Below are 24,830 nucleotides of genomic sequence, written 5' to 3'. Positions count from 1 at the left end.
GTACACTTTGCTTAATGACTCTAAGAAATCAAAAGATAATCTTAAAGCACAGAAGGATCTTAAAGAAATGGGTATAAGGAAAGACCTTTGGCCAGATTCTAATGGAAGATTTCCTCCATCTTTGTTCTCACTGTCAAAAGCAAAGAAAAAAATCATTTTGCAAACTTTGAAAAATGTTAGAGTTCCAGATGGGTACTCAAGTAACATTACAAGGTGTATTGACTTAAAAAATGGAAAGATATCTGGCCTAAAAAGTCATGATTGTCATATTCTAATGGAGCAATTACTACCTCTTGCCATACGTAATGTTTTACCAGACAATTTGGCTGCCGTGCTAATAGAGTTATGTTCTTTTTTTTAACAATTGTGTGCCAAAAGTTTAAGCTTTTTGGATCTTGATCAACTTCAGTCTCCCATTGTTCAAACCCTTTGTCACATGGAAATGTTATTCCCCCCTTCCTTCTTTACAATCATGGTTCATCTAACTTGTCACCTAGCTGGTGAAGTAAAACTTGGAGGCCCAGTACATTATCGTTGGATGTATCCTATTGAGCGGTAAATGTCTTATTTCATAGTTTTCTATCCTAGGGAAAAGTGTTATTGATCAAATTTACAAATTGTGAAACCATATGTTAGGCATTTGGGTCACTTAAAATCTTATGTAAGAAATAATGCACAACCAGAAGGTTCTATTGCTGAAGGCTACCTAGCTAAAGAGGTTCTTACCTTTTGCTCTCAATATATGGAAGGGGTTGAGACACGAATCAATAGGCCAAGACGCGTTGATGATTTTCCTAATGATAGATATTCTTCAAATTTGTCTACCTTGTTTCCACCAATTGGTAAAGTAGCAAGTGCTTTTTCAACATTTGAGTTGTCAACCATGGAGAAATTTCAAGCCCATCGATATGTGTTATTAAATTTTCCTCAAGTTAAGCCTTACATTGAGTGAGTATTTACATAAACTATAAATGATATTACACTTCAGCAAACTATATATGGAATTAAAAATATTATATTATTGTTGAATATTTTATAGTGAATTTAAAGACCACTTGAAAAGAAGATCTAGAGGGAGAAGGATTACAACTACAGAGATGGAAAAGATGGTTAATAGGGACTTCATTAATTGGTTTCCTCGAAGGGTAGGTAGAATATGTAAAAAAAATTGTGTTGCTAAATTTTTAATCAGAGTTTGTAAAATGATGTAAAATAAATTAACACTTTTGTTCACTATTATTTTAGATTATGAATCCAGACATTTCAAATACAATGTTGAGTGATCTCAAGTATCTAGCTCAAGGTCCAACACCACATGCTAGAAGATTTTCAGCCTTTAATGTTAATGGGTTCAAATTTCAAACTGTAACTCGAGAACATGGGTTGAAACACTAGTGCAAAAAAGGGTATTTACGTCACCCAATTTACGTCGCAAACCACAAACACCGACGTTATAAAAACGCGGTGGCAGTTTCGTAAATAAGTGGAGACTAATTTACGTCGGACCTCTTGTAGACCGACGTAAATTAGGTAATTTACGTCGGGTACCTCTATTCCGACGTAAATTTACGTCGGAGTCCACCAAGGCCGACGTAAATTTACGTCGGCGAATCCTTATCCGACGTAATAGTTCTCCTATATTGCCCCCAAAGTCCCATTTTCATTCACGCGCTCACAGTTTATACGAAATCCTCTGAATTACTTGAGTCTCCCACTGCGTTTACGGCTACATTCAACGTATCCAAGTTTGTAAGTGTCAGCACGTTGGTCGTTTGAGGTTAGTTTGTTGTCCCCGTAATTTATTTGTTTTTTTTTTGCTATTTGTTCCTCTGGAACGGCCCGTTCTGCAAGGAGAACGGGCCGTTCTCCTTGTAGAACGGGTCGTTCTCCTTGCAGAACGGGCCGTTCTCCTTGCAGAACGGGCCGTTCTCCTTGCAGAACGGGCCGTTCTCCTTGCAGAACGGGCCGTTCTCCTTGCAGAACGGGCCGTTCTCCTTGCAGAACGGGCCGTTCTCCTTGCAGAACGGGCCGTTCTCCTTGCAGAACGGCCCGTTCTGCAAGCAGTACGGGTCGTTCTGCATGGAGAACGGCCCGTTCTGCTGTAATTTTTTTTGTTGTAATTTGTTGATCTGGAACGTCCCGTTCTAGTTTCAGTACGGGCCGTTCCAGATGCATTAAAGAAGAGACTTTTTTAGGCATTGACATTTAGTTTTCCATCGATTTTTTAGGGTTGTAGTTTAGGTTAAAAAAATTATGAATAACTGAGTCAATAGTTAATTTGTGTTAATATATAGATAATGAATCGAAGTTGGATGAATGCAAGTCGCATTAGTCAAGAGTACAGAAATGGAGTTGAAGAGTTCTTACAATTTGCAAGAGAAAATGGGAAACCCATCAAAGGGGGCATTTTTCACATTACTCTCTTTTTTGTTCTTTTCTCTCTTTCCTCATTAACATTAATAATTCTAAACCTAAAACAGAACCAATAAAATAATTATGTCTGTAATTGTTCGCTCTGACCGGGATCCAAAAGTGAATGGGTTGAGTTGGAGAGTGATGAGGAGACCATCTCTCCGGATCTGCAAAGACTGCTAAAACGAGAAGCTCGCTTACTCCAACTCGTCAAGAGAAATTGGAGACTGTGAATTTGGGGCATGGCCGAGAGATAAAAGAGGTCAACATTAGGACCCATACCAGTGATGAAATAAGGACACATGTTTCCGCTATGATTATAATAAAATCATTCTTCATTGCTTCTTTTCTTGCTTATAATAAAATTCTAAACCACATCATTTTTAACCCTGTTTGAATAAACATGAATGAGGTTAAAATCATCTTAATAATAATAAACCCACATCATTTTCATGTGGAGGTGTGTGTGACGACTTGGAGCACCTTTCCTTGGCCTTGACAAGTGCCATCATGGATAAAAATAAATCCTTCAAAATAAAAGAAGCTCGGCAGGAAACCCAAAAAGGGGACTGCGCAAAAATAAGAGCAAAGAACCCGCTAGGAATCCCACGAAGGGGTGACCTAGGCAAAAATTAGGGTTACAAAATAATGAACAAAAACAAAAGTCCGCTAAAATACCACGAAAGGGTGTTTTAGGCAAAAATAAGGACAATCAAAAAACAAAATAAATCCATGATGGTACCATGAACCGAATTCAAAAAGAAAGGTTCAAGGGAAGCTATCCAAGTTGTCGAATCACAACACGACTTTTTAACTTCATAAGTGTTTAATCAAACAAGCCTAAACCCATAAGCCTACCTTGGCCATCCATTCTTACAAAAACTATTTTTGAAAAATAAATCCCCTCTAAAACACAAACTTTAGAACAAAATATCTTTCCTTTCTCTTCTCTCTTGTCCCAAAAGATTTTAGAATAATCTAGTGGAAGCATGGAGAAATAAATCATCACTGAAAATGGATCTAATCTGAATAATAAAATGGTGGAAGAACTGTGCCAAGAATTCAAGATCCAACACCACAACTCTTCCCCATATCGGCCAAAGATGAATGGGGCAGTCGAGGCAACCAAAAAGAACATCAAGAAAATAGTGCAAAAGATGGTTGTCTCATTTAAAGACTGGCATGAGATGTTACCCTTCGCTCTTCATGGCTATAGGACTTCAGTACGCACGTCTGCAGGAGCTACTCCATTCTCCCTCATCTATGAGATGGAGGCAGTTCTACCCGTCGAAGTCGAAAAACCTTATATAAGGGTAATCATGGAAGCAAAACTTTCCGAGGCAGAAAGGGTTCAAAGCCGATATGACCAGTTGAACCTCATTGAAGAAAAATGGCTGAACGCCATATGCCATGGTCAAGCCTATCAAAGGAAGACCAAAAAGGCTTTTGACAAGAAAAGTCCACCCTCGAGTCTACCATGAGGGAGAGTCGGTAATGAAGAAATTGCTACCAACTCGAAAGGACAAAATCGGAAAGTGGGCCCCAAATCACGAAGGACCGTGCGTGGTAAAGCGAGCTTTCTCAAAAGGAGCATTAATCCTCACAGACATGGATGGAGAAGAACTTTGATACCTAGTCAATACTGACGTGGTAAAGAAGTACTATGCTTGAAGACGTTGCTTGCATAGGCCCGCTAGGATGAAAACCCAAAAAAGGGCGTCCTAGGCAAAAGTTAGGGCAAAATAAAAAGCCCGCCAGTACAAGGGTACTAGGCAAAACAAAGGCAAAATCATCCCCGCTAGGATACGTCCTAGGCAAAAGTTAGGGGCAAAAGAATAAGATGTAAAAGCAAAGCAAGCAACGATCTCTTGAATCGAAAACCGAAAGGCGGTTCAAGTGATTATCTTCTAGAAGCAAGCGTCTTGCAGCATCTACACTCCTGGCTCAGGCCGAAGCAATTAGGGGAACGTAAAGAGCAACAATTACAGATATAATTGTTAAGCCCAATGTATATAGCCTACCCTGGCCAGCCATTCTTCATAAATTTCCCTTTGCAAATCTTTCTGTAAAAACATTTTTGAATATCAAATAAAATATCCATTTGTTTCTTTTCTCTCTTGACCATGTGATTATGCCTCTAAATTGATGTTTCAAAAATTGTACGAAACTCTCTTAATAATCGGTCAAATAAAGAAAAATTGGAGGGGTTCCTAAAATCCGTAATCTCCTGCATAAAAGGCTCACAAAAATATTCCCTCACGTCGATGACAGAAATTCCTCCAAGAAGAGGAGGATAGGGAGAGCCATTCATTTTTCTAAAAAGCGTTAATAAAATAATCAAACTTGCATTTGTGCATCACACACACATTAGTTGCACATTCAAAGACCTTATCATGAGGCAATTGCATAAAATAGAAAAAAATAGAAAATTGCTTGTGTATGACAGCAGTCAACAGAAAAGGCAAAAAATACAGAAAAAGTCAAAAGTCGACAAAAAAGACAAAAACTCCGCATCATACAGAATAACTGAGCCTGGAGAGGCTTGCCGAAACAATACTCATACAGAATAATTGAGCCTGGAGAGCTTGCCGAAATAATACTCTTTCAGAATAACTAAGCCTGGAGAGGCTTGCAGAAATAATACTCCCCCAACTGTACAGAATAAATGAGCCTGGAGAGGCTCGCAGAAATAATACTCCCCAGAGAAACCTCAACTCAAGCTCATGGAACAAATCCCCAGCGAGAGCTATCAAAGCAAGATCGACAAAATTCCCAATGGAAGTACGATCTCCCAAGCAGAATATCCAAGTCAAAGGACTTAAACTTCCTCAGTGAAGATAGCTCTCCAACTCAAGTGTTGAGTGAGGCTAAGCCTGCAGAGGCTTCCTAAATAATACTCTGGGATACATAAGATCCCTCATTCCCCAATCGCCTACTCAGAGGCATCCCTGCAAAAAGAGAAAAATCAAAAATATCAATAAGTATTCCCCAAGCGGAATCTGGCACTCAGCCGAACACTGAACTTCAAATCCCCAGTCGCCTACACAAGAGGCACTCCTCCAAAAAGGAAGACCCAAAAAAAAAGAAAAAAAATCAATAACAATTCCCCAAGCGGAATTTGGCTTTTTAGCCAATCATTGAACGTCAAGCTGATACGCCTAACAGAAGAGGCTAATCAAAATCAACGACAGAATCCCCAGCGGATAACAGCCTACACAGAGGCGACAAAAATCAGAAAACCCAAAAGAGATACCCGAATAAAGATAACCGGGATACTCCACCAACGTCAAAGGACGTCAGCCAAACATAAGGCATCGCTCAATTCAAGAAGAGCATCTGTGTCTACACCCCAAGGAAACAGAAATTCCTCAATGGGTACCAACAATGCAATGCAAGTTGGGGCACAGGAACCTATGAATGACTGCACATCCCCTAGACGGATCCCTGCGTTATCCAGCCCTCAGCGGCACAAAATCAGAAAAAACGTCGAAGCAGCATCGTGGACTGTGGAGACAAAATCATCTCAAAGCCTGGAGAGGCAATACTCAGCTACCCAGTTGTCGAGAGCACCGAGGTATGCACAAGCCTGAGAGGCAATACTCAGATACCCAGTTGTCGAGAGCACCGAGGTATACACAAGCCTGAGAGGCAATACTCTGCTACCCAGTTGTCGAGAGCACCGAGGTATGCACAAGCCTGGAGAGGCAATACTCAGCTACCCAGTTGTCGAGAGCACCGAGGTATGCACAAGCCTGAGAGGCAATACCCAGCTACCCAGTTGTCGAGAGCACCGAGGTATGCACAAGCCTGAGAGGCAATACTCAGATACCCAGTTGTCGAGAGCACCGAGGTATACACAAGCCTGAGAGGCAATACTCTGCTACCCAGTTGTCGAGAGCACCGAGGTATGCACAAGCCTGAGAGGCAATACTCAGCTACCCAGGTGTCGAAAGCACCGAGGTATGCACAAGCCTGGAGAGGCAATACTCAGCTGCCCAGTTGTCGAGAGCACCGAGGTATGCATGAGCCTGGAGAGGCGACGACTAATACTCAACCTGGAGAGGCTACTCAACAATTTTCCACCGGAAGACACTACAAGTCAGAAGGTTAGCGTATTACCCGGACAATTGGGTCAACTCCTTTACTTGTCAATCGATACACCAAAAAGACCGTTTGACTAAGTAAAGGGGGGGCAGCTGTAGACCCCTAAAATTGTCCGGGTCGGAAATAAAGCTTGAAGACTCTCGAAGACTGAAGGAAGATCAGCCAGAAGGACTCCTGGAAGGCCCTAGGAGGGTTCTCTGTAGGTCTAGAGGTCTTAGAATAGCTTAAAATAAGGAAGTGGAGGGAATGAAGCCCAATACGGCCGTACTAAACTTAATACGGCCGTATTGAAGCTTCAATATGGCCGCAGTGAACTCAATACGGCGTATTGAAGTTTCTGAAACTTCAATACGGCCGTACTGAAATCAATACGGCCGTATTGAAGCTTCAATACAGCCGCAGTGAACTCAATACGGCCGTATTGAAATTTCTGAGCTTCAATACGGCCGTATTGAACTCAATACGGCCGTATTGAAGTTCAAAAATTTCAATACGGCCGTATTGATTCTGTAGCCCGTATTGCGCCTATTCCCTATAAATATGACGTCGATTGGACGTCATTCCACACTTTTGAACATAGTTTCAACCCTCTCCTTGAGTATTCTGGGGTTTTTGAGCAGTGTTCTGCCCTAGAATCACTCGGAGAGTTGATCCGACGAAGTTCTTGAGCCCCAAGCCATTTTGCTTGAGGATCGAACCTAGTCGAAGGGAAATCCTCCGGATTTCCGAAGTCAAAATTTTATAAGAGGGAGCGAGCGGGCTTGTAGAGCGAGGGAACGCCAAAAAGCTTCCCAGTCTTACGAAATATATAAAAGCACGCTTCAAAGGTTTCTTCTTAAAGTCCTTCCTTTTACTGCTTTCTGTGTGCATATTTAAACTGTCATCATGTAGATAGTTAATTTATAATTGCTTAGAATAAATAGGGGTAATTTAGTAATTTTACACTGTTATTTTAGAAATAATCTGTCATAGGGAACCCGAAAGGGGCGCTGTGGGGTGCTAACACCTTCCCCACGCGTAACCGACTCCCTTACCCAACTCTGGTTGTAGTGGCCAAAGTTGATTTATAAAATCAATTGCCTTATCCCTTTTTCCAATGTTTTGAGTAAAACATTGATGGCGACTCCACGAACCCTTCCTTTTTATGAAAACCACTAATCCATGGAGGGTCCCGCTTGGGATTAACATGGATTGGTGAGACATTTAATAAATAAATTGGATAAGATCGACAAGGCCTCAGTTTGAGAACAAGTCGTTCTAATAATCCAATACATTTTCAAAACTAAAATAAAAGCGAGCTCGACCGTCTTCGCGACCGCCGAGGCCCGTTTGGGCCGGTGGCGACATATACAAATGATTTTGCTACACTGAAAGTGTGTCCCATATGTGGATTGTCGCGGTTCAAAAAGAAAACTGATGGAAGTAATGGTGAGGAAGAAATAGAGGGTCCCCCTGCTAAGGTCTTATGGTATTTGCCAATAATACCTAGGTTTAAAAGATTGTTTGCCATTAAAGAAGATGCAAAAAACCTCACATGGCATGAAAATGGTAGAAAATATGACAACTTTCTTCGACATCCAGCTGATTCTCCGCAATGGAAGAGGATTGATGAAACATTTCCAGAATTTGGTGCAGAGTCAAGAAACTTGAGAATTGGTTTAGCTACAGATGGCATGAATCCTTATGGGAACTTAAGTAGTAAACACAGTTCATGGCCAGTTTTGTTGGTCATTTATAATTTGCCTCCTTGGCTATGCATGAAGAGAAAATATATTATGTTGTCTATGATGATATCAGGTCCCCGACAACCAGGAAATGACATAGATGTGTATCTTAGTCCATTGATTGATGACTTGAAAATGTTATGGGACACAGGAGTGGAGGTGTTTGATGCATATCGTGAAGAAAAATTTACCATGCGTGCAATGTTATTTTGCACAATAAATGATTTTCCAGCATATGGTAACCTGAGTGGGTATAGTGTGAAGGGTCATTATGCATGTCCTATATGTGAAGAAAACACAAGTTATACCCAATTGAAACATGGGCAAAAGACTGCGTACACTAGGCATCGTAAGTTTCTTGTTCGTAGTCATCCATACCGTAGATTGAAGAAAGCATTCAATGGAAGTCAAGAGGATGAAATTGCCTCGACACCGCGCAATGGTGAAGAAGTATATCAACGGGTGAAGAACATTAACATTGTGTTCGGAAAGACGCAAAAGAAGTCAACTGAGAGAAATATCTGGAAGAAACGATCAATATTCTTTAATCTTCCTTACTGGTGCAAGTTAGATGTTAGACACTGCATAGATGTGATGCATGTGGAGAAAAATGTTTGTGATAGTGTAATTGGGACATTGCTAAACTTCAAAGGAAAGACTAAAGATGGAGTGAAAGCACGACAAGATTTGGTGGACATGGGTATACGTTATGAGTTGCATCCTCAGTCTATTGGAATACGCACTTACTTGCCTCCAGCTTGTCATACTCTATCAAAGAAAGAAAAAAAAAGCTTTTGTGAGTGCTTAAGCAGTGTGAAAGTTCCACAAGGGTACTCCTCAAATGTTAAGAGTCTGGTGTCTATGCAAGATTTGAAGTTGATTGGTTTAAAGTCTCACGATTGTCATGTGTTAATGCAACAACTTTTGCCTGTGGCTATTCGTAACATTTTACCATCTTCTGTTAGAGTTGCTATTACTCGATTGTGTTTATTCTTCAATGCCATTTGCAACAAAGTAATTGACCCTATAAAGTTAGATGAGTTAGAAAATGAAGCAATCACAATCTTGTGTCAATTGGAAATGTATTTTCCACCTTCATTTTTTGATATCATGGTGCATTTGATAGTTCATTTGGTTAGGGAGATTCGATTGTGTGGCCCGGTTTATCTTAGATGGATGTACCCTGTTGAGAGATATATGAAGATCTTAAAAGGATATGTCAAGAATCAATACCGCCCAGAAGCCTCTATTGTGGAGAGGTACATTGCAGAAGAAGCCATTGAGTTTTGTTCAGGGTACATGTCGAAATCAGAACCAATAGGAATTCCCAAGACTCGACATGATGGGAAACAATTTGGTAAGGGTAGTCGAAGTTTAAAGATTAGAACTGTGAGTCGAACAGAAGTTGACCAAGCACATTTGTACATATTGAACAACACTGATGAAGTAATTCCTTACATATCAGAACACATAGATGAAATCAAGATAGCACACCCTCGGATGACTGAGAAATGGGTATTGAATGAACATAACAAGAGTTTTTTAGCTTGGTTTAAGAAAAAGGTTTATGGTGAGGTTAATGCTTCTGATACACTTTTGAGACTCGCGCGTGGGCCTAACAATGATGTCATTACATTTGGTGGGTATGACATTAACAAATATTGTTTCTATACAAAAACAGAAGATGACAAAAGTAGAGTACAAAATAGTGGGGTTACAATTCAGGCTGAGGCTGTGCACTTTGCTAGTTCAAAAGATAAAAATCCCATTACAGCATCCATGAGTTATTTCGGAGTCATAGAAGACATATGGGAAATTGATTATGTTACGTTTAGAGTGCCTGTGTTCAAGTGTAAATGGGTTGATGGCAATACAGGTGTGCGGACAGATGATTTAGGGTTTACTTTGGTTGATTTGAATAAGGTCGGCTATAAGGATGAACCTTTTATTATGGCATATCAAGCAAGACAAATTTTTTATATAAAGGATCCATGTAATGAGAAATGGTCAGTGGTCCTCGAAGGAAGAACCATGCATGGAACTCACGAAGATGAGTCTCTAGATATGCATGAGACACCGTCTTTTTCAAGCAGATCATTTGGTCCTATTGCGGACAATGAAGTGGACGAAATACATGCTATTCGAAGTGATCATGCTGAAGGAATATGGGAAAACATTCCAACCTAATAGGTTTCTGTTTATGTATTATTTGTTTTTTTATTAGTTATTTTGTTGCTATATTGTTATTATCTTTTTTACTTTATTTGTCTATTCAATTAATTCATTGTTTTAATAATGACAGTTTAATTTTTTCAGGATTATGGAGGATTCTGGGTCTGGCAGTGGAAGGAGGGAAGGTAGATCTGTCACTCGATTGTCTGGGTTGACAGCTGGGCGCATTGCCAAGGAGAGGACACCGGTTGAGGTGGATCCTCGTTCTGGCAAGGCATCAGGCCCAAATGCTGCCAAGTTTAAGAGCAATTTGGGAGTCCTAGCTCGACGACATGTTTCTATTATCATTCCATCATGGGATGACGTTCAAGAGGTTGACAAGAACCTCATGTGGCAGGATATTCAAGTATATACTTTCACATCCTTTCAATATTATATAACTTAAATACATTATTTATTATTTGTTGTTATTTTCATAGCAAAATTTTGACATTCCCAACACTGAGGGCATGAGGAGGAAGATGTTATCTGCCCTTGCCAGCAGGTGGAGAGACTTCAAGACTTTCTTGACACGGGAGTATGTATTTGGAGAGCGCCAAAATGAGACTCCCTGTCTAAAGTACCAGATCACTGATGAGGAGTGGATGCAATTTTGTGCCACTCGATTGGACCCTTCGTGGCAGGTTAGTTATTGATAACTTTTACATTGACACAAATACTTAAGGTATATTTTAATTTATCTCATTTTTTTTTTGTAATATTGCAGGCTAAAAGAATAGCTGCCCAAGAACGACAAGCCAAGAATGATGCACCCCATCTATTGTCAAGAGGGGGATATGAAAGAAAAAAAAAGCAAATGAAGAAGGCTAGGGCACAGGCAGCAGGGGTTGAGGATGCTGACCGTGTGGAGTCACCTCCCCGCCATGAGATGTGGATAGCAGCCCGGACAAAACCAGATGGGCAAATGACTTCTGAGTCTGCAAGGGTCGTTGCTAATAAAATAGTAAGTAAAAATATACAAATTAAGACTCTTCATTTCAACTCATTTAATTCATAAGATTTTTTAATCTTCCTTATTGTTGCAGGAGGATTTAGTTGAGCAGAGCACCCAGGGCTCATTTGTTTCCGATGGTCGGAATGATATCCTCACAACGGCCATAGGAAAGCCAGAGCACGGAGGTCGTGTGCGTGGTGTTGGTGGTTCTTGGAGCCACTGAGATTTCTTTGGTGGCCGATCATCGAGGAGAACTGTGGACTCTTGTAGTCAAGAGGTTATACAGAAATTGGAGCAGAGATTGGAGATGCAGTTTGAAGAGAAACTGAAGAATATTGAAAAACAGTTTGAAGAGAAGTTTGAACTTTTGGCTCGTTCTCAGCAACAGACTGTAGTTGCTCATGATGGTGTTCGAGTCAGCACTAAAGGGAGTTGTGCTGCTCCAAATTTCTCAGGGGAACATGCTCACACTGATGTACCAAACCAGTGCGAGTTATATGTTGAGGATGACCCCCCACAGTTAGTGGCTATTGGCCGAGTATTTGAGGGTGGCTCAACCATCCATGGTGTCCCTCTACAGCCAGACTGGACACGGGTTGTGGTTGACCAAGTTCAAGATGCTGCTGCTCCAGTGCCTTTGCCCAATACAGAGGTTCAACTAGTGGGGCAGGCAACCGGCACATTCTTAGCTTGGCCAAAATGTTTGGTCATGCCGCTTTCAGCACGGGCAAAGGTAATTATATTATTGCTCTTTTAGATTCTTATAATTCTATTATTGTTTAACTAATTTTGATTATTTCTTTAGGATTTTATCGATCGTGGTAAGGAGGTCATGAGAGAACCTCATGTTCATGATGCTAATATCGCAGAAGCTGAGGATGATCTCATATCTAAGCTTCTAATCAAATTACCACGATTAAATAAGCAACCAATTCAATTGCAGTGGGACATTAGAGTTTTTGGAGTTGATAGCTCTGATGTTCCACTATACATATCTCTGCCTGATGCATTAGAGATTGTTGGGGGAAACTCCATGTTAAATATATCTGTCATACAGTTGTGGGCCATGTAAGTCATATTTTCTTTTATGAGTCTAAATTTACAATAATTACATTTAACTTATAATAATTATTTGTGTTAGGTACATGGACAAATTGAGTGTGGAGCAAGCACAAGCAGAAGTATATGGATTTATTGAGCCTCAATCCATCCAAAAATCAGGAAACACTCAGGTCCAGATCCAACAATATATGCAAACATGGATGAGTGACTCAAGAAGACATATATACATGGCTCCATACATTGACGGGTTAGTTTTTTAATTGATTTTTTAATCATGGTAATTTTTTAACTAATTTGTTTGTCATACAATGTAGGTCTCATTGGCAGTTAATGGTAATCATTCCTAAGGAATATACCGTGGTGTAGTTTTGTTCACTTCATCGAAAACCAAGCCAGGAAATTAAAAGCCAATTACATGGGTAACTAAATTTTTTCATTATGTTTTAACACTTTAATTATATATATTGGCTAACATTTATTTTTATTTCAATTAATTAGAATCGTGTCTGGAGCTAATATATTAAGTGGAAGAGCCAGATCATCAAAGTCATTGCATTTCATATACCCTAAGGTTAGCAAATTAATTCATACAGTCAATAATATTTAAATTTATTGACTTTGGAATTAATAGTTATTTGTTTCTCATTTTAGTGTAATAAGCAACAAGACTCGTTTGAATGTGGCTATTACATCATGTATTGGATGAAAGCCATAGTTTCTGCGGGTATTATTGATTCTTGGGCGCAGGTAATTCATATCAAAATTTATTTAACTATATTTACCTTTAGAATAATTAACATTGCATATTAATGACACTTAAATTACCCTTTCAGGTCTTTCAAGATCCATCTCCATTGCCCGAAGATGAGATGCTCAAGATAAGAGAACAATGGGCAACTTTTTTTCTAAGTTTAGTTAGTTAGATATTATGTTTATAGTTTGATAGTTAGTTATTTAGATAGCATTGACAAACATGTTTTATAGCTTTTTTAGGATAATAGGATTTACATTGTCATAATTTATGTTTTTTAAGATTTATATATTATTTTCTTTTTGTCATTCAATTTTGAAATACAATTTGAATTTCTATTCTGGACTGCCTGGTTTAGATTTGGTATTCTGGATTATATTTATATGCAGGTGTTGGGTATATCAATTTACAAACGTTTTTAAAAAAAAAACTGCCACAATTTACGTCAGACATGGCGTTGTTCGACGTAAATTTACGTCGGGCCTTGCAATGACCGACGTAAATTTACGTCGGACAAGGCCACGTCCGACGTAAATTTGTGTTATGATTTTGCCCCTTTTTACGTCGGTCTGCAAAATTTCCCGACGTAAATTTACGTCGTCTTCCAGTGGCGACGTAAATTTACGACTCCCGTATTAACGTTGGACCCTTTTCCGACGTAAAAGGGTCAAAATACACGACGTAAAACACCCTTTGTGTACTAGTGAAAACTCAAAATAGTGGATTTTTTCTAACTTCTTCAACATCTTGTGTTGCTAGTAGTCTTGATGGAAATATGAGAGAAGCGGATTTGGCATATTATGGAAAATTAGAAGATATCATTGAGCTTAACTATTATGGTCATTTTAAGGTTACACTTTTCAAATGTAAATGGGCTGATACTACAAAAGATAGGGGGTTTAAAAAGGATGCCTGGGGTTTCGCTTCTATTAATTTTTCACGATTGATTCACATCGGTGATCCTGAAGAACATGATCCATTCATTGAAGCTTCTCAAGATGAAATGGTCTATTATGTGAACGATGAGGTGAATAAAGATTGGACAGTTGCTGTCCATTTGAAACCAAGAGACTTGTATGATATGGGAGGAGAAGGAGATACTGAAGTTTGTGAAGTTGAACCATGTCCACAACAAGACTTCGATCAATTTTTTAGGGACTCTGATGAACTACAATTGTTAAGGGAGGATGGAGATGATGAATTATTAAGTGAGGAAAATCCTAATGATGAAGTTGAAGAAAATGACTTAATGACTGAGTAATAATTTTTTAATGGTATGACTTTAGGTTATAATTTGGTAATATGCGTGTATTTTAACTATCAATAAAATGTTATAGTAGATGTGTTTAATTTTATTATTATAATTCAAATAATTTAATTTAATTTTATGATTTATATGTGTAGATATGCCTAAGCCAAAGAGATTTAGGAACTTGCTCAAATCAGTTTGTGAAACCTCCCAACATGAGTCATCTTGTTCAGATACATCAGTGGGTAATCATTTACTGCCTAATGATTCACCTCAACCTAATTTGACTCCTAATGCTCCAGCTTTTACTCCAGTACGTTCTACACATGTTAAGTTTTCAACATTGATTTATTAGTTTATTTTACTTCTCATGTTAGTCTCAATGTTTTGACTAATATAGTTTAAAATTGAATTGCCATAGGCTACATCTTCCCAAATACCTAATCAACAAGTTGTACATCTACAGATATCTAACCAGCAACATATTGAGTTGCCAGCAGTTGATAATGGATTTGCACAAGAAAGGGCACAACAAACTACACATGAGGAAACTACACAACAACAAAGTACTCAAGCTGAAACTGAAACATCACGATGTAAAGTTGGACGACACTCTAACCATTTTTGGTTTGTAGATGCTATAGGTATAATGTATAGACCTACATTATGTTATTTCATGATTTTGTTTTCCTTTACATTTATTATCATTGACTGTTATTTAACAAAATATCCTTTTTAGATGACCATGGGGTAACTAAGAAACTTAACGTGAAGGTTAAGGATGTTCGTAACTTGCCTAATGGATTGCATATTGTGGTGGATTTTGATGAAAGATTTCAGCCTGTTGGAGAGGCATCTGGTTTACTTGCGAACTAACATTGTGTTATTTGAAGTCTCGATTTTGTTTCAAGGTAAATGAAGAAATGGCAAAAAGAGATGTTATGTTTAAAATTGCTAATCAATGGAGGGAGCATAGAATTAAGCTTTGGAATGAACTTTATGACCCACTTTTAAGTAGAAATGACCTTATTAAGAATGTGCCAGAGGGTCTTAGCATGGATTAATGGGCTTCATTTGTTGACTATCGCCTAAAACCTTCTACAATGGTAAACATTTTATACATATCAGTATATTTACATGTAGCTTGTAATTAAATATTAGTAACTGCCTCTACTTTCACTTGTAGGAGCTTTGTAATAGAAATCGAGAGATTAGGAAAAAAACAAACTATTCCTCACACTGGTGGTGCCATGGCTTTGTCAAGAAGAAGGGATAATTTGGTAGTTTGACATTGACCTTTCTCGTTTCATTGTTTACATGAAGTATGATTTTATATTGATTTTTTTACTTATATTATCTTCATAAATTTCTTAGAGAATTGAGACGGGTAGAACTGTTGGTCGAGGGGAAATGTGGAAAATTCATAAGAGAAAAAATGGTAGCTATGTTAATGAAGAGGCTATGGAAATAGGGGTAAATTTCTACTTTCATTTCTCATTATATGAATCAAAAATATTTGTTGTGCTTTATGCCTCCTACAATTGTTAATATTTATAAAATTGATATTGTTTTTAAATTATTTCCATAGTAACATGAAATTTGGCATAAATTTTATGTTTGTTGCTATTTTGGATATTTTGTAACTTAATTACCTGTAGAACAACTATATATGTGCATATAAAATAAATATGCAAGTTGGTTAACTATAAAGAGATAAATCATAATTTTTAGAGAGCTATTTATTAGTTTGCTTGGGAATTCTATTTTATGCAAGAGTTTTTACGAAGTGGTAGGTCCTACTTTCTAGAGAGCTATTTAATAGTTTGCATGGGAATTCTATTTTGTGCGAAATTTTCTACAAAGTGGAAGATCCTAATTTCTAGAGAGTTATTTATTAGTTTGTTTGAGAATTCAGTTTGGTGGAGTTTGTAAATTTAGCTTCCAAATTCTGAATTGTTTGTGAATTGATGTATTTATTATCTTATAGATTGTTTGCGAATTCAACTTCTAAATTTCTATAGAGCAATTTATGGGCTATTGATTGGTTATCATTCTTACTATGGAAACTAATTTACATTTGTATGCATTTTTCTCCATTTAGTTTACACAATTTGTGCATTGTATTTTATACATATTACTGGTTCAAAACTTGTGTTATATTTTATAAATATCTCACTTTCATGTAGGAGAAAATTGATGAAATTCTAAGTCAAAATCTAGAAAATATATCTGAAATTTCTCCAAATGATGCAATTGGTGTTATATTTGGTAAAGAACATCCTGGACGTGTTCGAGGATTAGGATTGGGCGCTTGTCCTACAATTGCTTTTAAGAATTCCACCACAAGACTAAGTGGTATCAATGTTGGTTCATCTAGTGCAAGCACATCAAACATGGAAGAAAATTTTGTGAATATGGCAACTGAACTTGCTACTGTTAAATCTCAAGTGCAAACACTTCTTTCATACATTGCATTGAAGGAAGGAGGCAACATTCCTGAAGACATGGTTGCCTCACGTATATCATCATATAAATAGTTGCTTCTATTATATTATCTTCTTTTATTGTGTTTTACTGCTTGAAAATGATGGTTAATAAGTTAACTAATTTACAAGGCCTTTGTTATTAATTTAATAAATGTTTCTTATTTATTCTAGGCAGCAGATGTTGGAAGTGGAACTGGAACTGCATCACCTAGTATCATGAAAAGATCATCAGGAGGAAGTAATGTAGATTTAGAGAGTGGTCAAAATACCCCTAGTTAAGCATATGAATAGCTTCACTTATGGATTTTGGAGTTACTATATTTTGATTTCTTGTTATTTGAAGTCTTTGGAGTACTTAAACTACTTAGATTTTGTAAGAGGATACTATGTTTGAAGTAATTCTACTATTTTGATTTCTTGCCATTTTAAATTTTAAAGTAGAACATATATTTTAATTACAAATTAAAGTAACATTTACTTTTACAAAAAAAAAAAAAATTAATTATTAATTGAATTTGTTTAAACATTTTAATTGAGAAACTATGAATCAAAATATATCATTATTTAAAAATGATGACTTTGAAGGCTATATTTAAATATGATTCTAGTTGATTTTAGCTTACATTGCAATATATATAGAGAGAGAAAATTGTTCGTTCATACAATTGTGGCAGTTAAAACTGCAACATATTAAATATAAAAATCAACTATTTTCGAAAATTGTGAAGTTTTAAAGATGCCATTATTTACAAAAAATAATGGTGGTTATAAATGCCATTATTTACATAATAACATTATTTTAAATAAAAATTATGGCACTTTTAACTGTCATATTTTATCAAGATACACCACCATTTTTTAATATGTATAAAATGGCGGCTAATTTGACGGTTGACTGTTACCCGCCATTTTATACATTGTGGTGGAAAGAATTGTGGCGACTTGGGCAACTGCCTTTTATGTGAATAATGGCGGTTCAAACCGCCATTATAAACAATAAAAAAAATGCCATTATTTACTCATTTTTTTGTAGTGGAAAAACACTTATGTGCATGAAAAAGATGAAGGTGCTAGGGAAATAAAACAACCTTTTTACATCAAGGCAAAAGGGGTCCGATGTAAAATTGAAATCTACGTCGGACTATACTTCATATCCGACATAGATTTTAGTTATTACGTCAAACCCCCTTTGGTCCAACGTAAAAAAGTTTGGATTAATTTAAAAAATGCCATCGTGTATTTTTTACGTTGGATATTTTTATAACTGATAAGAAAAAGATGATGTAAACGAGTGATTTTCCACTAGTGTGACCTAGATTCTACTATTGACACCATAGATTCTTGAACCCTTTGATTTGTCTAAGATTTAACTTAAATTAAGAGAAAGTTAACTTTAGTCTTTAACTCACATTACTAGGTAACTTACAAACTTTTTATTGTTATTTTTTAGTTGTGAAAAAGGTTGGAAAACATTGAGAAAAACAAGTGATAATTGGTGAAGATTCAAGAGAGAAGAAACTTTTGGCTAAGTCTCAACACTCAATCTCAGTCTCGTGCTTAGCCTTAGCCTGATAGAGAATCATTTGAGAAATTTCAAGTCCCACGTCGAGCCTAGGTACTCACTCAACGTTAGCCTTCTAGAGGAGAATTTGAGTTCCTCACTCAGCGCCACAATCCTAGGGACTTTGTGTTGGTTGATCCTTATCTCACGATAAGCGTGAAAACTCACGCTTAGTGTTGGAAGTGCTGACATGTCATTATTGAGATGAGACAAAAGGTTTTATGACCTATATGGAGAAAAGAAATACACTAGAAGGAGAGGTTGAATTGTGTGTATAAAAAACTCGTACTTTTGTGCAATGAAGAGGAAATTTTACAAAAGAAGCACTGAAGAAAAGTCAAATGGAGCACCAAATATTTTTATACCGATTTGTCTCAACCACTGAGACTACATCTAGTTCTCAATCCAACTAGATTGAGTTCTAGTAACTTTTACAAAGTTATAAGTATTCTTTTACCAAGCTTCTTCTAACTCAAACCTAAGTAGTCTTTGACTTACCTCTTTAAGTAATTATCCAAGCATTCTTTCTACAAGTCTCTCCAGGCTCAACACCAAGTAGTACTAGACTTTCTATTTTAAGTGGAAAAACCTGAGAAATCAAATTAAGTTGTTAAATAGTTTCTCTGATAGGCCTGAAGTTATTTATACCTGACTTGACTACGATTGGTCTAATCTTGTGGTTTGATAGGATCTAACCACTTAAACTACTAACCTTTATTGTAGGAGACCTCCTTAATTAATATGTCTGGTAATGCATTAATTAATTATTGATGTGGATGTTGAAAATGTGATACTAAATAATAAATTTGTTGACTTTTACAATAAATATTTTAAAAGTCATATAAATTATGATTCATAATTAGTTTGATTGTTGAATTTTATGTAAGATATACCAATAAAAATATTAGCAATACATGGATAAAACCTTGAATAAGTTATTAACTAAAGTTACTTCACTATAAGCTAACTAAGAAGAAAAGAATTCATCAAAATAATAAATAAAAAATTATTGTCAAAGCTTATGATATATATTACTATAATAAAGGAGATTGAGATTTTTCGTGTACACATTTTTTGTCTAATTCTTTCTTTTTAATTACTCTTTTATAACTCCCATTTTTTATAAATGTCAATAGATAATAATTCATATTTTTCGTTAACCATTTAATATTAAATATTTTTTATTATTTGTTATTTTAAAAAGTTTTACCGAGACATATAGTACTTTTTATATGCTAATACAATGAACAAAGAAAAAAATAATAATAGAAAAATAAAAACATAAGTATAAATCATTAAAAAGAAGCCTTGAACCTCCAACATTGTAATTATCGATATCACGCTCTAACCAACTGAGTTATTCCATCCAACTCCCATTAAAAAAGTGGTTTTATCTTATATACTCTTGTAATAAACAAACGTAGAGCTGCACTTGACTCTCATAATCCTTAACCTGCACATGCTACTCAGTAATCCAGGAAATAATGAACAAGAATATGAGAATGATCTTTTTTTTTTAAAAAAAATAACCGATGTAAGTTTAACACGAGAATAAAAAGCAGGACATCCTTAAACACTCTAATGTACACATACAGTAAAGTTAGCTTCAAAAGGCCCAAGTTTTTCACCAGACCAAACTAAACAACAAGGTGATATAAGATCAAATAAGATATAGCCAATGTTGCACTCGCAGCATCATTTCCAAATTCCTATGTGGGTTTTATCACCGAATAATGAATACAAAGCTAAAAAAAGAGAAGAATACATGTTTCCATTTCAGAGTTCAGACAGTGTCATCATGAAATGAAGGCTTCACATTCGAATTCGCAGAATTCAGATAAGTCTTCCTTGTCAAACTTGAGCATATCAAAATCCCAAGAATTGTGTGATGATATGTCTCCCATGTCAAAGTTGTATGCAACATCATCATCATCAGGCAATGATTTGTCTAAGCTCTCATGCATATTAGAAGTATCCAACCTGCTACTTACGAGATCCTTCTCACATGTCTGGTCCAAATCAACATTGATTGGAGAAATGCATTGAGTTCTCCCTAAACAAGTCAATTGTTCTGCAGTCTTCCCATTGCATGTCGTAATCGGGGAAATCTCGAGAGGGGATACACATGTATCATTGTGAGAGGGATTTGTTTTGCAAGGTGTATTTAAAACTGGAGAATTGGTTGGAGTAGGAAATGGAAGAGGATTGAATAAGCTTTTAACAACACTAGATCTTTGAACTTGTGATCCACCAAGTGCACAGTTCTCAGCCGATGATTGAGTTGCAGAACAAGGCGTAACAACTACTTGGTTATTGACTGCATTAGATCCTTGAGCCTGTGATCCACCAAGTGCACAATTCCAAGCGGATGATTGAGTTGCAGAACAAGGTGTAAAAATTACTTGGTCATTGACTGTATTATTTGACGATGGCAGTATGTTTAGACCTGAGAATAGATAGAGTAAAAATGTAATGAATGACATTATGAAAGCTTAGCATATACTTGATAGATTTATCAGCTAGGGGACAAAAATACCTTGAACATTATTTTTTCTACCAGGTGGTCTACCACGACGCTTCTTTGAAACTGTAGGAACATCCATTGCTTGACTATCTCTTCTCTTTCTGTCAGATGCACTAATCATGGGTGCAGAGAAGTTTCCTGCTTCCACATTGGTATTCATACGCATAGGCAGTGACTGTATATGAGACATGTTTTGCGGAGGTAGAGGAGTAGTAATAACAGGAGCAACACCTAAGAAAGCAAAGCAATGTCAACACATCATTAAGACAACCTAAAAACTTGAACACCATTCAATTTAATTGAAACTTATTTCCAAATTGTGACTTAAATACATTAGGATTAACTCAACCATTAATTGATAAACTTAGCTTACACATCCAAAAATACAACAGTAAACAGTGACTAAGGAAACACAATTTAATGATTACACTCCTAACTTTATCAATCAGAATTCCCAAATATAGGACTTCTCTTGGGAAAATTCAAACATTCAAGTGAGTCATTCAATTCTATTAGCAAAACAGAATATTAGGCAAAGACTGATTTATTGAAACTACCCAAAAATCAACACTAGAAACATAGATTATATCTAACTATACAGATTTCAAACATGAAGCATCCAACTCTTTTCGCATAGTATTGAAAATTCCAAATCAATTAATCAAAATAATTTAAGGTGAACAAGCCTTACCTTACAAAACTTGTAAGGGGAGATTGCTCTCCACTTTTTTAAATTAGCAATACTTATAAGGTGAGGATTAATCATTTACGAATAACACATAACAAAAACCCCACATCGTACCTAATCTTTGTCCTTAAAATTAATAGGCAAAATATTTATTTCATCAAACTTGTAAATGTTTTAAATTGCGGTTTGAAACTACAACTACATGGCAGGAACCCTTTCATGCAATTATCACCGTCTTAAATGATGACAATGCATTCACAATCTAATACCACAACTCAAACTCAATTTGAATTAATCGCGCCACAACTTGAAAAGCTTTAAATAGCTGTTGCAGTTTTAATAATCAAAATCAACAAATAAGGCTGCCTACCACATTGAAAAAAAAAAAATTTCAAGCATAAGAGGAAAAACATGTACCCGAAGGAGAAACTCTGGATTGAGGAAGCATTGCAGGATTTGCGTTCATCTCTGCAACATTGGGTGGGGGTGGCCTCCGAAAAGTATTGAATGTGTTGACAGCATTTTGCATGTCTCGCAACAGCATCTGAATCCTGATTTTCTCTTGATTCAGCGAAACCCTTTCTTGATGCAGCGACGCCTTCTCTCCCTTCAAGCATATATACTCATCCAGCATATTTTCCAAACTCAGCAAACTCTTTGACACCTAAAAAAATAGTAAAATTAAAATTAAAATTTGAATATTGCTGATAGTTCTTTTTTGTTGATTGATAAGAATTAGAATGAGGAAAGCATTGAAGCAATTCTAATAAGAAAAAATGAAAAAGAAGGTAGCATACCTCTTGGTTGGCAATAAGAGAGGAAGCCTCGTTAAGAAAGGTGGAACGCGTGAGGGAAAAGTTGTTATCGAGGAGAAAACGATCAACGATGATAGAGACTAGATTGAGGCTCATCTTTCTCTTTTGCAATGACTCGGGCTGCTTTCCGCCATTCAGTAGTGTCTTCATCGTGTACAATAGCAAACAATAGAGACAGTGTGGTGACTTTGCCTTCTTCACCTTCTTACGTTTACAGGGATTCGAATGCGGGAAATTTATTTCTTTTCGAGCTATCAATAATTAGTAATTACCGCCACAAATATTAATTGAATTATTTTAAAATCAAAATCAAAATAAAATCTATTAATTCGCACTATCAATGTAGTATATTTATTTAATTATTCTTTTATCCGTAAAAAATAATATTTTTTTAAGAAATAATAAATGTTTTATTATTTTTTTAAATAAAGGGTTTTGTTTTTAATTTTAAATTTTTAAATTTGAATTTCGTTTCAGATAAACATTTTCATCCAGTTATATTTTTTATGTTTTAAAATACAGGTGTTTAATTAAGTATTTTTATTTTCATAAATTAATTTTGGTAATCATAATTATTATAAGTATATAGTCAATAATATTCTTCAAATAATGAATGAATTCAGAAAATAATAAATTTTTAAATTAACTTAATTATAAAATTGTGATGAATGATTTTTTAGTTGTTCAAAGACTTGAAAAATCACTCTATTAACTTTATTTTTTATTTTTCAAAGAAAACTTTTCAATGGTAAGTTAATGGTAAGTTAATTGATCTTCCTTTGTATCGTGTAATTTTCCCTTTTTCTACACCTTTTTTCTTCTCTTCTGGGATCGTGTGACACCTTCTATCCCAACATAGATATACAATAATTATAAAAACATATTCTTGGATTAAATAAAATCTTTAGAATTAAAACAATGGTTCCATTAACATAAGAGTAAAGAATTCATATTCGTAAACTTAAAGCATGGTCAAATGCGAAATTTATAGAAAAATGAAACATGAGTTTTTTTCTAAAACAAAATAACAATAATGAAATCCTAAACTAAGCTTAGCTATGCCCCAATGTCACGTATCCTATACATACAACAGAAACACATGCACGGTCATTCATCATGCACTACAAAAAAAATGTGTAGAAAATGGTAGTTTTAAAGTCGCGGTTTAATTAAACCGCCATTATTTAACTTGTATTATGGCATTTTTAGTAGCGTCGTAATATGCATGTAGATTGTAGCATTTAAAATTGCCATTTTTCAAGCTGCTTATAATTCTTTTAAAATATAGAGTTTTGTTTTTATGCTTTAAAATATAGGTGTTTAATTAAGTATTTTTATTTTCATAAACTAATTTTAGTAATCACAATTATTATAAGTATGGTGATAATATTCTTCAACTAATGAATGAATTCAGAAAAATAAATGTTATCAATTAAGAATAAAATTTTAAATTAACTTAATTATAAAATTGTGATGAATGATTTTCTAGTAGTTCAAAGACTTGAAAAATCACTCTATTAACTTTATTTTTTATTTTTCAAAGAAAACTTTTCAATGGTAAGTTAATTGATCTTCCTTTGGATCGTGTAATTTTCTGTTTTTCTACACCTTATTTTTCTTCTGTTCTAGGATCGTGTGACACCTTTTATCCTAACATAGATATACAATAATTATAAAAGCATATTCTTGGGTTAAATAAAATCTTTAGAATTAAAACAATGGTTCCATTAACATAAGAGTAGAGAATTCACATTCGTAAACTTAAAACATGGCCAAATGCAGAATTTATAGAAAAATGAAACATGAGTTTTTTTCTAAAACAAAATAACAATAATGAAATCCTAAACTAAGCTTAGCTATGCCCCAATGTCACGTATCCTATACATACAACAGAAACACATGCACGGTCATTCATCATGCACTACAAAAAAATGTGTAGAAAATGGTAGTTTTAAAGTCGCGGTTTAATTAAACCGCCATTATTTAACTTGTATTATGGCATTTTTAGTAGCGTCGTAATATGCATGTAGATTGTAGCATTTAAAATTGCCATTTTTCAAGCTGCTTATAATTCTTTTAAAATATAGAGTTTTGTTTTTATGCTTTAAAATATAGGTGTTTAATTAAGTATTTTTATTTTCATAAACTAATTTTAGTAATCACAATTATTATAAGTATGGTGATAATATTCTTCAACTAATGAATGAATTCAGAAAAATAAATGTTATCAATTAAGAATAAAATTTTAAATTAACTTAATTATAAAATTGTGATGAATGATTTTCTAG

At 35.6% G+C, this 24,830-nt stretch overlaps 4 protein-coding genes across 4 annotated transcripts; 3 read left to right on the top strand and 1 right to left on the bottom strand.

Annotated features, from left to right (window-relative positions):
• The first annotated feature begins 7,889 nt into the window (after window positions 1-7,889).
• LOC145955549 (uncharacterized) lies at window positions 7,890-11,614 on the top strand. Its single transcript, XM_083070432.1, has 3 exons — window positions 7,890-11,095; window positions 11,179-11,415; window positions 11,498-11,614. Exon 1 carries the CDS (start codon window positions 8,190-8,192, stop codon window positions 10,425-10,427), a length of 2,238 nt encoding a protein of 745 aa, XP_082926558.1. The 5' UTR covers window positions 7,890-8,189; the 3' UTR covers window positions 10,428-11,095; window positions 11,179-11,415; window positions 11,498-11,614.
• A 99-nt stretch (window positions 11,615-11,713) lies between these two features.
• LOC145956064 (uncharacterized) lies at window positions 11,714-14,662 on the top strand. Its single transcript, XM_083071622.1, has 3 exons — window positions 11,714-12,139; window positions 12,212-12,474; window positions 12,548-14,662. The coding sequence occupies exons 1-3, from the start codon at window positions 11,714-11,716 to the stop codon at window positions 12,726-12,728; spliced, it is 870 nt and encodes a 289-aa protein (XP_082927748.1). The 3' UTR covers window positions 12,729-14,662.
• On the top strand, window positions 14,626-17,233 carry LOC145956063 (uncharacterized). The gene is made up of 8 exons (XM_083071621.1): window positions 14,626-14,781; window positions 14,890-15,112; window positions 15,208-15,320; window positions 15,380-15,515; window positions 15,630-15,748; window positions 15,843-15,941; window positions 16,655-16,975; window positions 17,126-17,233. The coding sequence occupies exons 1-8, from the start codon at window positions 14,626-14,628 to the stop codon at window positions 17,231-17,233; spliced, it is 1,275 nt and encodes a 424-aa protein (XP_082927747.1).
• Window positions 17,234-18,711: 1,478 nt separating this feature from the next.
• On the bottom strand, window positions 18,712-23,622 carry LOC145955548 (uncharacterized). Its single transcript, XM_083070431.1, has 4 exons — window positions 22,525-23,622; window positions 22,145-22,391; window positions 21,052-21,270; window positions 18,712-20,961 (listed from the first exon to the last, which is right to left on the bottom strand). The coding sequence occupies exons 1-4, from the start codon at window positions 22,690-22,692 to the stop codon at window positions 20,312-20,314; spliced, it is 1,284 nt and encodes a 427-aa protein (XP_082926557.1). The 5' UTR covers window positions 22,693-23,622; the 3' UTR covers window positions 18,712-20,311.
• Between the last annotated feature and the right edge of the window lie 1,208 nt (window positions 23,623-24,830).

This window comes from Cajanus cajan, chromosome 3, assembly GCF_000230855.2.
Source record: "Cajanus cajan strain Asha chromosome 3, NIPB_CcT2T_4, whole genome shotgun sequence".
Classification (NCBI taxonomy): Eukaryota; Viridiplantae; Streptophyta; class Magnoliopsida; order Fabales; family Fabaceae; genus Cajanus; species Cajanus cajan.
Note: the sequence above shows the minus strand (reverse complement) of the source record. Positions and strands in the feature narration are given on the sequence as shown.

What these genes read in the sequence shown, in the direction of transcription:
- LOC145955549 (XM_083070432.1), top strand. Translation starts at nt 8,190, where the DNA reads ATGAATCCTTATGGGAACTTAAGTAGTAAACACAGTTCATGGCCAGTT.
- LOC145956064 (XM_083071622.1), top strand. Translation starts at nt 11,714, where the DNA reads ATGCAGTTTGAAGAGAAACTGAAGAATATTGAAAAACAGTTTGAAGAG. An exon ending in CGCTTTCAGCACGGGCAAAG is followed by an intron (nt 12,140 to 12,211) that starts GTAATTATATTA and finishes TTATTTCTTTAG; the next exon opens with GATTTTATCGATCGTGGTAA. An exon ending in GTCATACAGTTGTGGGCCAT is followed by an intron (nt 12,475 to 12,547) that starts GTAAGTCATATT and finishes TATTTGTGTTAG; the next exon opens with GTACATGGACAAATTGAGTG.
- LOC145956063 (XM_083071621.1), top strand. Translation starts at nt 14,626, where the DNA reads ATGCCTAAGCCAAAGAGATTTAGGAACTTGCTCAAATCAGTTTGTGAA. An exon ending in ATGCTCCAGCTTTTACTCCA is followed by an intron (nt 14,782 to 14,889) that starts GTACGTTCTACA and finishes GAATTGCCATAG; the next exon opens with GCTACATCTTCCCAAATACC. An exon ending in CAAGAAGAAGGGATAATTTG is followed by an intron (nt 15,749 to 15,842) that starts GTAGTTTGACAT and finishes TAAATTTCTTAG; the next exon opens with AGAATTGAGACGGGTAGAAC.
- LOC145955548 (XM_083070431.1), bottom strand. Translation starts at nt 22,692, where the DNA reads ATGAAGACACTACTGAATGGCGGAAAGCAGCCCGAGTCATTGCAAAAG. An exon ending in CTCTTATTGCCAACCAAGAG is followed by an intron (nt 22,392 to 22,524) that starts GTATGCTACCTT and finishes CTATTTTTTTAG; the next exon opens with GTGTCAAAGAGTTTGCTGAG. An exon ending in ATCCAGAGTTTCTCCTTCGG is followed by an intron (nt 21,271 to 22,144) that starts GTACATGTTTTT and finishes TTGCTTTCTTAG; the next exon opens with GTGTTGCTCCTGTTATTACT.